A 12500-nucleotide genomic window follows, 5' to 3' on the forward strand; every position below is an offset into this window, starting at 1 on the left:
TCTCCAGTTCCTCCTCATCCTCTCTCGATCTCCTCTCTCGTCTCTCTCTCTCCTCTACTCACGTCTCTCTCTCCTCATCATCACGCTTACTCTCGTCCTCTCCACTCTCATCTCGTCGCTCCTCGCTCTTCTCTCTATCGCTCCTCTCCTCTCTCTCTCCTCGCTTCTCTCCTCTCTCTCTCACTCTCTCCTCTCTCCTCTCCTCTCTCCTCTCTCCCTCTCCTCTACTCTCTCACTCTCCCTCTCTCATCTCCTCTCTCTCCTCACTCCCTCTCTCTCTCTCTCTCTCCTCTCTCTCTCTCCTCTCGTCTCTCTCTTCGATCTCTCTCTCCTCCTCTCTCTCGTCTCTCGCTCTCTCTCTCTCATCTCTCTCTCTCTCTCTCTCTCACTCTCTCTTCCTCTCTTCTCTCTCTCTCGCTCCCTCATCCCTCTTTCGGTTCTCGCTTCTCTCTCTCTCTCTCTCTCTCTCTCTCTCTCTCTCTCTCTCTCTCTCTCTCTCTCTCTCTCTCTCTCTCTCTCTCTCTCTCTCTCTCTCTCTCTCTCTCTCCCTCTCCCTCTCTCCCTCTCCCTCTCCCTCTCCCTCTCTCCCTCTCCCGCGCTCCTTGTCCCTCTCTCCCCTTTCTCCCCCCCCCCCCATTTTCTTACCATCCCCTCCCTCCTCCCTTCAATCCTTCCCTCCCTCCCTCCTTCCCTCCCTCCCTCCTTCCCTCCCTCCCTCCCTCCTTCCCTCCCTTCGCTGAAATCCTTACACAAGGGCGGCCAGCAAGGGTGTGATGCTATTATCTCCTCCCGGGGACTTTTTCTCACCACAGCCTCACTTCTCGTCGTCCTCTCCTCTTTCTTCTTTCTTATTTCTCCTTGTTTCCTTGTTTCTTTCTGTTTTCTTGTTTCTTTGTTTTCTTGTTTCTCACTGTTTCCTTGTTTCTCTTCTTTCTTGTTTCTCTCTGTTTACTTGTTTCTTTCTGTTTCCTTGTTTTCTGTTTTCTTGTTTCGCTTCTTCCTTGTTTCTCTCTTTCTTGGTTCTTTCTGTTTCCTTGTTTCTCTATTTCCTTGTTTCTTTCTGCTTCCTTGATTCTCTCTTTCTTATTTCTCTCTTTCCTCCCTTGGACTTTTTCTCACCACAGCCTCACTTCTCGTTTGTCCATTTCCCTTTCCTTATTTCTCTCTGTTTCTTGTTTCTCTGTTTATCCTTGTTTATCTCTGTTTCCTTGTTTCTCTCCGTTTCCTTGTCTCTCTGTTTCCTTGTTTCTCGTTTATCTATGTTTCCTCGTTTCTCTCCGTTTCCTTGTCTCTATGTTTCCTTGTTTCTCTCTTTCTTGTTTATCTCTGTTTCCTTGTTTCTCTCTGTTTCTTTGCTTATCTCTGTTCCCTTGTTTATGTTTAGTTCATTCTTGTATCTCTCCGTTTCCTTGTTTCTCTCGTTTATTTTTTTGTTTCTCTCTGCTTCCTTGTCTCTCTTTCTTGTTTCTCTCCGTTTCATTATTTCTCTCTTCCATGTTTCTCTCCGTTTCCTTGTTTCTCTCTGTTTAGTTGTCTATCTCTTATTTATCTCTTGTTTCTCTCTGTTTCCATGTTTCTATTTTTCTTTTTTCTCTCTGTTTCCTTGTTTCTCTGTTTCTCTGTTTCTCTGTTTAGTTGTTTATCTCTTGTTTCTCTCAGTTTCCTTGTTTCTCTCTGTTTAGTTGTCTATCTCTTATTTATCTCTTGTTTCTCTCTGTTTCCATGTTTCTATTTTTCTTTTTTCTCTCTGTTTCCTTGTTTCTCTGTTTCACTGGTTCTCTGTTTCCTTGTTTCTCTCTGTCTTATTTCTCTGTTTCCTTGTTTCTATCTGTTTCCTTGTTTCTTTCTGTTTCCTTGTTTCTTTGTGTTTCCTTGTTTCTTTTTGTTCCCTTTTTCTCTCCGTTTCTTTGTTTCTCTCTGTTTCTTTGTTTCTCTCTTTTCTTGTTTCTCTCTGTTTCCTTGTTTCTCTCTGTTTCTTTGTTTCTCTGTTTGTTTTATTTATCTTTGTTTCCACATTTCTCTCTGTTTCTTGCTTTGATTTCTTGTTTCTTGTTATTGATATATTCCCGTTTGTTTGTCTGTCCGTGTTTGTTTTTGTTTATGTATTTGTTTGTTTGTTTGTCTTTACTTGCTTGTTTATTTGTTTGTTTGCTTGTTTGTTTCAAGTCATTTGATTATTTATGTACGTTTTTGGTTGTTTGTTTGTTTATGCATTTATCTATCTATTCATTTATTCAGTTATTTCTTTGTTGATTTATATATTCATTTATCATTTATTTAAGCACTAAATTCCTCCTTGTATGAATACATCACGACCTTCTACAGTGTCCCATTCTTTCCCATTCCTCCTTCGTCTTCCTTCTTATCGCTACCCTCTCTTATTCCCCTTCCCTCCCCTCCCCCCCTGCCCTTCCCTCTCCCCTCCCCCCCTTCCCTCGCCTCGCTTCCGCCGCCAGAGTCGCTGATACCATCTCAACTCGGCGCTAACCTGATATTTGTGATTGCTTTACACTTTCTCTCTCTCTCTCTCTCTCTCATCCTCTCTCTCGTCATCTCTCTCTCTCTCTCTCTCCATCATCAGTCTCTCTCTCTCTCTCTCTCACATCTTCTCTCTCTCTATCTCCTTTTCTCCTCCTCCCTTCTCTCTCTCTCTCTCTCTTCCTCCTCTCTCCTCTCTCGTCTCTCTCTTCTCTCCTCTCTTCTCTCTTTTCCATCGGTCTCTCTCCTCTTCTCTTCTCTCCTTTCTCTCTGTCTCTCTCTCTCATCTCTCTCTCTCTCTCTCTCTCGCCTCTCCTCCTCTCTCTCTCTCTCCCTCTCCTCTCTCTCTCTCTCTTTCTCTCTCTCTCTCTCCTCTCTCTATTCCGCTCTCTCTCTCTCTCTCTCGTCTCTCTCTCTCTTTCGTCTCTCTCTCTCTCTCTCCGTCTCTCTCTTCTCTCTCTCCTTCATCTCTCTCTCTCTCTCTCTCTCTCTCTCTCTTTCTGTCCTGTCCGTCTGTCTCTCTCTCTCCTCTCCCTCTCTCTCATAATGAGTCTCTTCTCTCTCTCTCTCTCTCATCTCTTTCTCTGTCTGTCTGTCTCTTTCTCTCTCTCTCCTCATCTCTCTCGCTCTTTCTCGTCTCTCTCTCCTCTCTCCTTCATCTCTCTCTTTCTCTCTCTCTCTCATCCTCTCTCTCTTTCGCGTCTCCTCTTTGTCTCTTCTCTCTCCTCTCTCTCTCTCTCACTCTCTCTCTCTCCTCTCTCTCGACTCCCTCTCTATTCTCTGTCTCCTGTCGTCTCTCTCTCTCTCTCTCTCTCCTCTCTCTCTCTCTCTCTCTCTTTCTCTCTTGTCTCTCTCTCTCGTCGTCTCTCACTCTCTCACTCATCGTCTCCTCTCCTCTCATCCTCTCTCTCTCGACTCTCTTCTGTCTGTCGTCTGCCTCTCTCTCTCTCTCTCTCCTCTCGCTCATCTCTCTCTCTTTCTCTCTCTCTCGCTCTTCATTCCTCTCTTCTTCTTTTCCTCTCATCTCTCTCTCTCTCTCTCTCTCTCTCATCTCTCTCTCCCATCTCTGCTCTCTCTTTCTCTCGTCTCTCTCTCTCTCTCCTCTCTCTTCACTCTCTCATCTCTCTCTCTCACTTCTCTTCCTCTCTCCTCTTCTTCAGCATCCTCTCTCTCTCTCACTCTCCATCTCAGCTCCTCTCACTCTCTCCTCTCTCTCTCTCTCCTCTCCTCTCTCTCCTCTCTTCTCTCTTTCTCTTCTCCTCTCTCTCTCTACTCTCTCTCTCTTCTTCCTCTCTCTCTCTCTCCTCTCTCTCCTCTACTGTCTCTCGTCTCTCTCTCTCTTCCTCGTCTGCTCTCGCTCTCATCTCTCTCTCATCTCTCATCTCATCTCTCTTTCTCTCTCTCTCTCTCTCACTCTCTCTCTCTCTCTCTCGCTTCTATCTTCTCTCTGTCTCTCTCCTCTCCTCTCTCTCTCTCTCTCTCCTCTCTCTCCTCTCGTCTCTCATCTCTCTCTCTCTCTCTCTCTCAGTCTTTCTCTCTCTCTTTTCTCTCTCCTCCTCTCTCTCTTCCTCTGCACTCTCTCTCCTCTCTCTCTCTCTCTCATCTCTCTCTCACAGCATCCTCCCTCTTTCTTTGCTCATCTCTCTCAGTCTCCTCTCTCTCTCTCTCTCTCTCTCTACCCCTCCCTCTCTCTCCTTCTCCTCTCTCCTCGTCCCCTCTCTCATCTTTTTGCTCCCTCTTTCTTCTCCTCCCTCGATCCTTCTTTTCTCTCTCTCCTCTCTCTTCTCTTTCCTCTTCTCTTCTTCTTTGTCTCTCTCCCCTCTCTCTCCCCTCTCCAGCTCTTCTCTCTCTCTCTCTCGCCCTCTCTCTCTCTCCCCCTCCCTCCTCATCTCGATCTCGTCCTCGTCTTTTACTCTCCTCCTCTACGACCCCCTCCTCCCCCTCTCTCCTCTCTCTTCTCTCCCTCCTACTCTCTTTTACTCTCTAATCCCCTCCTCTCCTCCCCTCTCTCGCTCTCTCTTTCTCCCCTCTCTCCTCTCCTCTCTATTTCTCTCTCTCTCTCCTCTCTCCTATCTCTCCTCCTTCTACTCTCTCATCTCTCTCTCTCTTCCCTCTCTTTCACTCTCTCTCTCTTTCTTTCTTTGTCCTCTCTCTCTCTCTCTCTCTCTCTCTCATCTCCTCCTCTCTCCTCTCTCCTCTCTTCTCAGTCTCTCTCCTCAAAAACTTTCTCTCTCTCTTCTCTCCCTCTCTCTCTCCTCATCTCCTCTCTCCTCTCTCTCTCTCCTCTCTCTCTCTTTCTCTCTCTTCTTTCTTTCTCTCTCTCTCTCATCATCATCTCTCTCCCTCGTCCTCTCTCCTCTCTCCCTCTCTCTCTCTTCATCTCCTCTCTCCTCTCTCCTCTCTCTCTCTCCTCTTCTCAATCTCTCTCTTCTCTCTCTCTTCCTCTCTCTCTTCTCTACTCTCTCTTTCACTCTCTCTCTCTCTCCTCTCTCTCTCTCTCTCTCTCTCCTCCTCTTCTCTCTCTCTTCTCTCTCTTTCTTTCTTTGTCTCTCTCTCTCTCTTTCTCTCTCTGTCCTCCTCTCTCTCTCTCTCTCTCTCCCTCCTGTCTCTCTCTCTCTCTCTCTCTCCTCTGCTCTCACTCTCATCTCCCTCACTCTCTCTCTCTCCTCGTCTCTCTCTTTCTTTCCTGTCTGTCTGTCCCTCTCCTCTCGTCAGTCTCATCCATCTCTCTCCAATCGTCCTCTCTTCTCTCTCTCGTCTGTCTCTCTCTCATCTCTCTCGATCTTCTCTCTCTCTCCTCTCTCTCTCGCTCTCTACTCATCTTTCTCTTCCTCTGCTCGTCTCTCTCTCTCAATATTCCTTTCTCTTCTCTCTGCTACGATCTCTCTCTTCTCTCTCCTCTTTCCTCTCACTACATCTCTCCTCTTCTCTCTCTCTCTCCTCTCATCTCTTCTCATCTCATCTTCTCTCCTCTCTCTCTCGTATCAATCATCTCTTTTCTCTTCTTATCTCTTTCTTGCTCTCTCATCCATCTCATCATCTCTAAAACTCTCATTTCTTCGACATCTCTCCTCTCTCTCCTCTCTCCTCTCTCATCTCTTTCTCTCTCTCTCTCTCTCTCTCTCTCTCTTCTCTTCCTCTCTCCCTCTCTTCTCTCTCCTCTCTCTCCTCCACTCTCTCTCTCTCTCTCTCTCCTCTCTCTCCTTCTCTATCTCCTCTCTCTTCTCCTCTCTCTCCATCCTCTCTCTCTCTTCTCTCTCTCTCTCTCTCATTCTCTCTCGTCTCTCACTCCGGCTCTCTCTCCTCCTCCTCCTCTCTCTCTCTCTCTCTCTTCTCTCTCTCTCCTCCTTCTCACTCTCTCTCTCTCCTCTCTCTCTCTCTCTCTCTCTCTCTCCTCTCTCTCTCATCCTCTCTCATCTCTCTCATCTCATCTCTCTCTCTCTCTCCTCTCTCCTCTCTCTTCTCTCTCTCTCTCTCTCTCTCTCTCTCTCCTCTCAACTCTCCATCTCCTCTCTCTTTTCTCTCCCTCTCCTCCCCCCACTCTCTCTCACCTCCATCCCTCCCACCTCTCTCTCTCTCTCTCTCTTCTCTCTCTCACTCTCATCTCTCTCCTCCTTCATCTCACTCTCTCTCTCTCTCTCTCTCTCTCCTCTCCTCTCTCGTCTCTCTTCACTCTCTCTCTCTTCTCTCTCTCATCTCTCTCTCTCTTCTTCTTCTCTTCTCTCTCTCTCTTCTCTTCTCTCTCTCTCTCTCCTCTCTCATCTCTCTCTCTCTCACTCTCTTCTCTCTCTCTCTCTCTCTCCTCTCTCTCTCTTCTCTCTACATCTCTCTCTTTCTCTCTCATCCATCTCTGCCGAGGAGGCGAGTTAATAAAACTGTTCGTCTTTTTTTCCTTTATCTCTGTCTGTTTATTCATCCGTTTATATATTTGTTTCTCCCGGACCGTTAAGTTATTTATTCCCTTTTATATGTTGATTACATTTGTTTATTCATTCATATATCTACTCACTGATTTATTCACCACGAAAACTCGTGTGTGTATGTGTATGGGTGGACGGGAGTGAGTGCAACTTTGTGTACGTACGCTTTTTTTCCCCCTACATAGCTGCTGTCGTAGAAATATTCGTTTGAATGTTTATCCGCGTGCAAGTGATTTGGCTGAGGAAGGGGGGAAGGGAAGAGAGGAGGAAGAGGAGGAGGGATGAGGAGGATGATAAGGTAGGAGGAGGAGGAGGAGAGGGAGGAGAGGAGGAGAAGAAGAGGAGAAGTGAGAGGAGAAAGGAAGAGGGAGAAGGAGAAGGAAGAGGAAAGGAGAAGTAGAAGAGAAAGGAGGAGTAAGAGGAGAAGGAGGAAAAATGAGGAAGAAGGAGCGGAGGAGGATGTTGGAGGCTGATGAGGCGTGGAGGAGTGGGGGGGAGTTGTGCAGGGCAGCGGAGAGAGGCGGGAGGGAGGAGTGAGAGGAGGGAAGGGAGGAGGATGGAGGAGGAGACGGCGTGCTGGCCTTAGGGCTGCTTGCTGTAATCGTCGGTAGGTCGAGCGGAGCGGCAAGGTCTGGTCGGTCGTCTTCCCGGCTTCTCCGTGAGAGCCGGCGGTGCGAAACCCCGTCTTGCTTCTCCTGCCGCGTCGCCGTGCAGCCGGCCGAGGGTCACTCTTGCGGTCTCACTTCTTCTCCTTACTTCCTCTTCTAGCTTTCTCCTGGCGCCGTCGCCTGCGCGTCTCCTGCGCCTGCGCCGGCCGTCTTCGGCTTCCCAGTCTTCTTTATCGTCTTCTTACTCCTCTTCTCCGGCGCCTTCTCTCTTCCTTCCTCTTCTTCCCATTCTTCTTAGACTTCGGTATTATGACTCCGCTTATGCGTGCGGCTGCCTCGCCGGCGCTTTCTCCTCCGCCTCCACCTCGATCTGCTTCTCTCTTCTCGCCCTCCTCCGCCTCCTCTTCTTCGCATCTCCTGCCTCCTCCCCTCTGCTGTCACTCTTCTCGCCTCTCTTCTCACCCCATAAAAGGCTGCCCCCCTTGAAACATCCGCGGGTTGGCGCCCCGCCCACCACCACATCTCGCTCCTCCTCCTCATACTGTCTTCTTCTTCGGCTTCCCCCCTCCGCACGCGTCTAGCGAGCGCTCCCCTCGGCCATCTTCCTAATAGAACAGCCGCCTTGCCGGCCCCGGCATACTGGCCACCATGCCCATCCCGGCAGAGCCGGCCGTGTGGCCCACGCAACCCAACACTCGTCCGCACGGTTAAAGCCACCAACTGTCCTAACAAAATTCCTTCGTGGTATAGAGCTTCCATGACCGCCTTATAAGTGACATTGTAGCACCCTCGCCTGCAGTACACCCCTCCTCCCCCCCCTCCCCTCCCTCTTTCTTCTTATCCTCCCTCCTCCTCCATCTCCCTCCTCCATCCATCTTTTCTCTCCTGTTGTCTCCTCCCCCCTCATCTTTGCACTCTTTCTTTCCACTCCTCATAACTCGGACTTACTCACTCCACAAATGGCGTAGCAGAAATCAGCGTAACCTTATGTTTGCATCCTTCTAATGCTCAGCAGCGAACTTCACTTTATCGTGCCTCAAATCTTCTCGTTCTCTCTTCCTCTTATGTTTTCGTTATAGCTCTCTCATGAACTCTGTTATAACCGCTCCATCAACGTCCTCTTTCCACTTAATCATCTACGCAAGTAATCAGTGAAAATCTTTATATTATGTATTACTATTCTTATTGTGTATGTACCTTTGTAAAATAGTTGAATTGCATTTTCGTTGCCATGTCATTTTGTCATGTCCTCCGTATTCGGTAACGTGTAAATCCTTCGTGTTTCTCTTCGTAAATCCTTCGTATTCTTCGATCATGCACATGATGTAACGTCTAATAACGAAACGATAATGACCCTTTCCTTCCCTTCCTCCCCGGCCAGGTAAGGAAATGGTCGACTACATCGCGGACTACCTGGACACCATCCGAGACCGTCGTGTTTTCCCCGACGTGAAGCCCGGGTACATGCGCGAACTGGTGCCCGAACATGCCCCCGAGGACCCCGAGCCCTGGGAGAACATTTTCAACGACATTGAGCGAGTCGTCATGCCCGGGGTGAGTTCGTGAGGAAACACCTGGTTTATTTATATACCAATTGTACTAGATCTGACTATCAGGCCTAGATCATTAATTTCAGAAATAAGCACCATTTTACGAATGAATAAATAAATAGATAAATAAATAAAAAAAACATCTATTATTTTATACATATATTCATTAATAATAATAAAAAACTATATATATATGTATATATATATACACAACACTAACCTTACGATCTTTTCTTCCTCCTCCTTTCCCCTCAGGTCACGCACTGGCAGTCACCTTACATGCATGCTTACTTCCCGGCACTCAACTCCTACCCGTCGCTGCTTGGAGACATGCTTGCAGACGCCATAAACTGCCTCGGGTTTACTTGGGTGTGTTTCTCGCAATTTCTTTCTTATTTGGTTTTATTCTTCTGTCTAATTTTGCTGTTTGTTTTTTTTTTTTTTTTTTTTTTTTTTTTGCTTTTTTTTTTTACTTTTCTGTTTACTTTTGATAAAATTGGTCTCGTTACGGAGCGTCCCCTTGACGTTTGTGTGTTGTTTATCTGCATTTTTGTACGTCCTCTAACCACTGTTTGACATTTTTTTTGAGAGACAAAGGTTATTTCTTTGTATCACATACACACACACACACTCTCTCTCTCTCTCTTTCTCTCTCTCTCTCTCTCGCACACGCACACGCACGCGCACACGCACACGCACACACACACGCAAACACACATACACACACACACACACACACACACACACACACACACACACACACACACACACACACACACACACACGCGCGCGCACACACACGCACACACACACACTCTTTCTCTCTTATAAACATATACATATATATATATATTTATATATATATATATGTATGTATATATATATATATATATATATATATATATATATATATATATATGTGTGTGTGTGTGTGTGTGTGTGTGTGTGTGTATACATATTTATACGTACATACATATATATATATATATATATATATATATATATATATATATGTATGTATGTATATGTGTGTGTGTGTATATATATATATATATATATATATATATATTTATATATATGTATATATATACATATATAAATACATATTTATATATATGTATATAAATATATATATAAATATATATATATATATATATATATATATATATATATATATATACATACACTTTTTGTCACGCTCAAACGTTAATTAACAAAAGATGTTTTGGCATTATTTTTATCAACCAATTCAATTTGCTATTATAGAACAATTCACTTTTGTTTTATCTTTTCTGTCTTGTTTTCCCTCTGATGTATTGTCGTCTTTGTTCTCCTGAATTATCTATATGTGTGTGTTTGATGTTTCTGTATATGCGTTCGTTCAGTTTCCTTGGAACAGTCTTTTCTTCTTCATTTTACTTTTAAACATTTATTTTGGTTCAGATTTTTCTTCTTTACTGTCTTTTGTTATGACGTTTCTATTTATGCGTTCATCTCACTAACAAGACATGTTTTGAATAATACAGTAATTAACACGAGCATCTTCATGGAATTACCTTGTCGGCCACGATAGAGTGTCCCTCTTTCAATATGCATGTCTGTAATTATTTTGGTGTTGATGTTCGTCGGTTTATATTATTATCATTGATTGGTTATGTGTCGACTTATTAAAGTAATGGTGAGCAGGTTTTACGAGTTCTTTGTAAAGGCAATAAACAGCAAAGCTCAAGAGACTGGTTTACGATATGGGTTTGTGGTAGAGTTAAAATGTTAATCCATCTTGAGGGTAAATTATACGCCAGATTTATTATATACCCGAAAACACCAAATGATAGCTTTAGAACCAGAAAGTCCAGCGTGTACACAGCAGGCCGAGGCCGTCCTGCCAGCCTTCTCTCTATAACGGGACGCGCCACAAGCTAATCATTCCGCTGTCTCAGGCGTCGTCACCCGCCTGCACGGAGCTCGAGATCGTGGTGATGGACTGGCTGGCCAAGATGCTAGGCCTACCCGAGCACTTCCTCCACAGCTACAAGGACTCACCCGGCGGCGGCGTCATTCAGGTGAGCTTAGGCCTACGCGCCGGTTCATAGACCCTTTGGGGAGGCGCTCGGTCTTTCTTGTGCGTTTTCTTATTTTTTGGATTTTTTCTCTTTCTCTCCATTTCTTTTTCGTTTGTGATCGGGCTCGGTCTAAGAGCTTTTTCTTCTTCCTTCATTGTCTCTTTTTATCTCTCCGAGTTGACGTGTGTATCTATTTATCTTTTTTTTTTTTTTCCACCGTTTCTACTTCTTCCAATTCTCTGATTACGTTTATGTATTTTTCCTCTTCCCTTTTTCTTCTACAGCCTGACTTTACTCCTCCTCCTTCTTCCTTGTTTATCTTTACACAGTTTCCCTTTTTTTGTATTTCTTCTCGATTCTCAAACCTTCTCCCATCTACCTCCTTTTCTTTTCTTTTCACGTTGACGTATTTTTCTCCTTCCTTTTTCTTCTCCAGCCTGACCATATTCCTCCCCCTACTCCCTTGTTTCTTTTAACGTATTTTTTTCCCTTTTTCCTAGTTCTTCTCCAGCCTCAAACCTTCCATCTATCTCATTCCCTTTTCTTGTCATGTTGACGTATTTTTGCCTCTTTCCTTTTTCGTCTGCGTCGTCTTTCTTCTTTCAAATATAATCCCTTCTCTTTTCCTGTTGACGTATTTTTCCTCTTTCCCTTTTCTTCTCCAGCCTTTGACCTTATTCCTCATCCTTCCTTGTCTCTCTTACCGCATTTTCCTTCTTTTTCTCCGCTATGGAACCAATTCCTTCTCGTCCTTCTTTGCCTCGTTTATTGTATTTTCTCTCTCTTTTTTTCTCACCTTTTATTACCTTATTCCTTCTCCTCCTTCCTCGTCTCTCTTAGCGCATTTTCTCCATTTCCTTCTCACCTTATTGACCTTATTCCTCCTCCTCCTCCTCCTTCCTCGTCTCTCTTCTCCTTTCACGTCGACGTTACGGCAGGTGTGACGTCAAGCCATCATCGGCTGAGAACTTAATTAAGAGTAACGTTGCTGTTCGTTGCTCTCATTCATTCTTTCCTCGTTTTCATTGCTCCCTGCTTCTCCCTCTTTGTAAATATTCATTGATATAATTTTTTTTCTTCAAAATATGTATTTATCTGTAACTATCCAACTCCTCCCAACTCCTCCCACGTGGCCCCCTGGGGATTTTCCCCAGGGGGCCACGTGGTACTTCCTGGGGGGGCCTTGGAGTAAGATGGAAATCTGACGTCGAATTAAACTGAAATTTATCTCACCTAGATTACCTACATGTAATTATCTCTCATATATCAATCAACTGGAATCTTTCCATGATGTGTTCTTGTCCTATAGTTATTGACACCATTGTACTATTCATAACTAATACTAATGAATCTGAAAAGATGGAGATCATTTTATATTGGTCGGGGGACGCAGAATGATAAAACGTTGGGAACCACTGGTCTAACGTCTCACAAAATATCCAACATACAATATATCCGTAATTAAACATAACATACAACATGTATTGTAAACACGTAACATTAACATACAACATACAGAATGCAACATATGATATAAACATCATTCATCACAGCATACGACATGTAATACACAACATAAAACATACAACATACACCATACATAGCCTTCGAAACTGTAACACTCTCCCGCGGTTTCCTTCGCTCGCCAGACCACGGCCTCAGAAGCGACGTTCGTGTGTCTGCTGGCGGCGCGGACGGAGGCCATACAGAGGTACCAGCAGGAGTACCCTGATCTGGAGGACGCCGAAATTAATTCCCGTCTCGTCGCGTACTGCTCCGATCAGGTGAGTTTTTTTTTTTCTTTCTTTTTTTTTTATTAATTTTAGGTCATCGTGTTAGCTGTCCCAGGTTCGTTCGTTGTTCCTTTTTACGTTTTTTTTT

At 44.9% G+C, this 12500-nt stretch overlaps 1 protein-coding gene across 2 annotated transcripts in view; it reads left to right on the forward strand.

Moving 5' to 3' along the window:
* LOC125038377 (histidine decarboxylase-like) overlaps positions 1-12500 on the forward strand; it is an 85234-nt gene that overhangs the window by 55230 nt on the left and 17504 nt on the right. For both annotated transcript variants that reach the window (XM_047631878.1, XM_047631877.1), the window contains exons 4-7: positions 8388-8560; positions 8812-8925; positions 10497-10619; positions 12269-12403. In XM_047631878.1, the coding sequence (XP_047487834.1) occupies positions 8388-8560; positions 8812-8925; positions 10497-10619; positions 12269-12403 (545 nt within the window). The remainder of the gene's footprint in view (positions 1-8387; positions 8561-8811; positions 8926-10496; positions 10620-12268; positions 12404-12500) is intronic.

Source organism: Penaeus chinensis, chromosome 24 (genome assembly GCF_019202785.1).
Source record: "Penaeus chinensis breed Huanghai No. 1 chromosome 24, ASM1920278v2, whole genome shotgun sequence".
Classification (NCBI taxonomy): domain Eukaryota; kingdom Metazoa; phylum Arthropoda; class Malacostraca; order Decapoda; family Penaeidae; genus Penaeus; species Penaeus chinensis.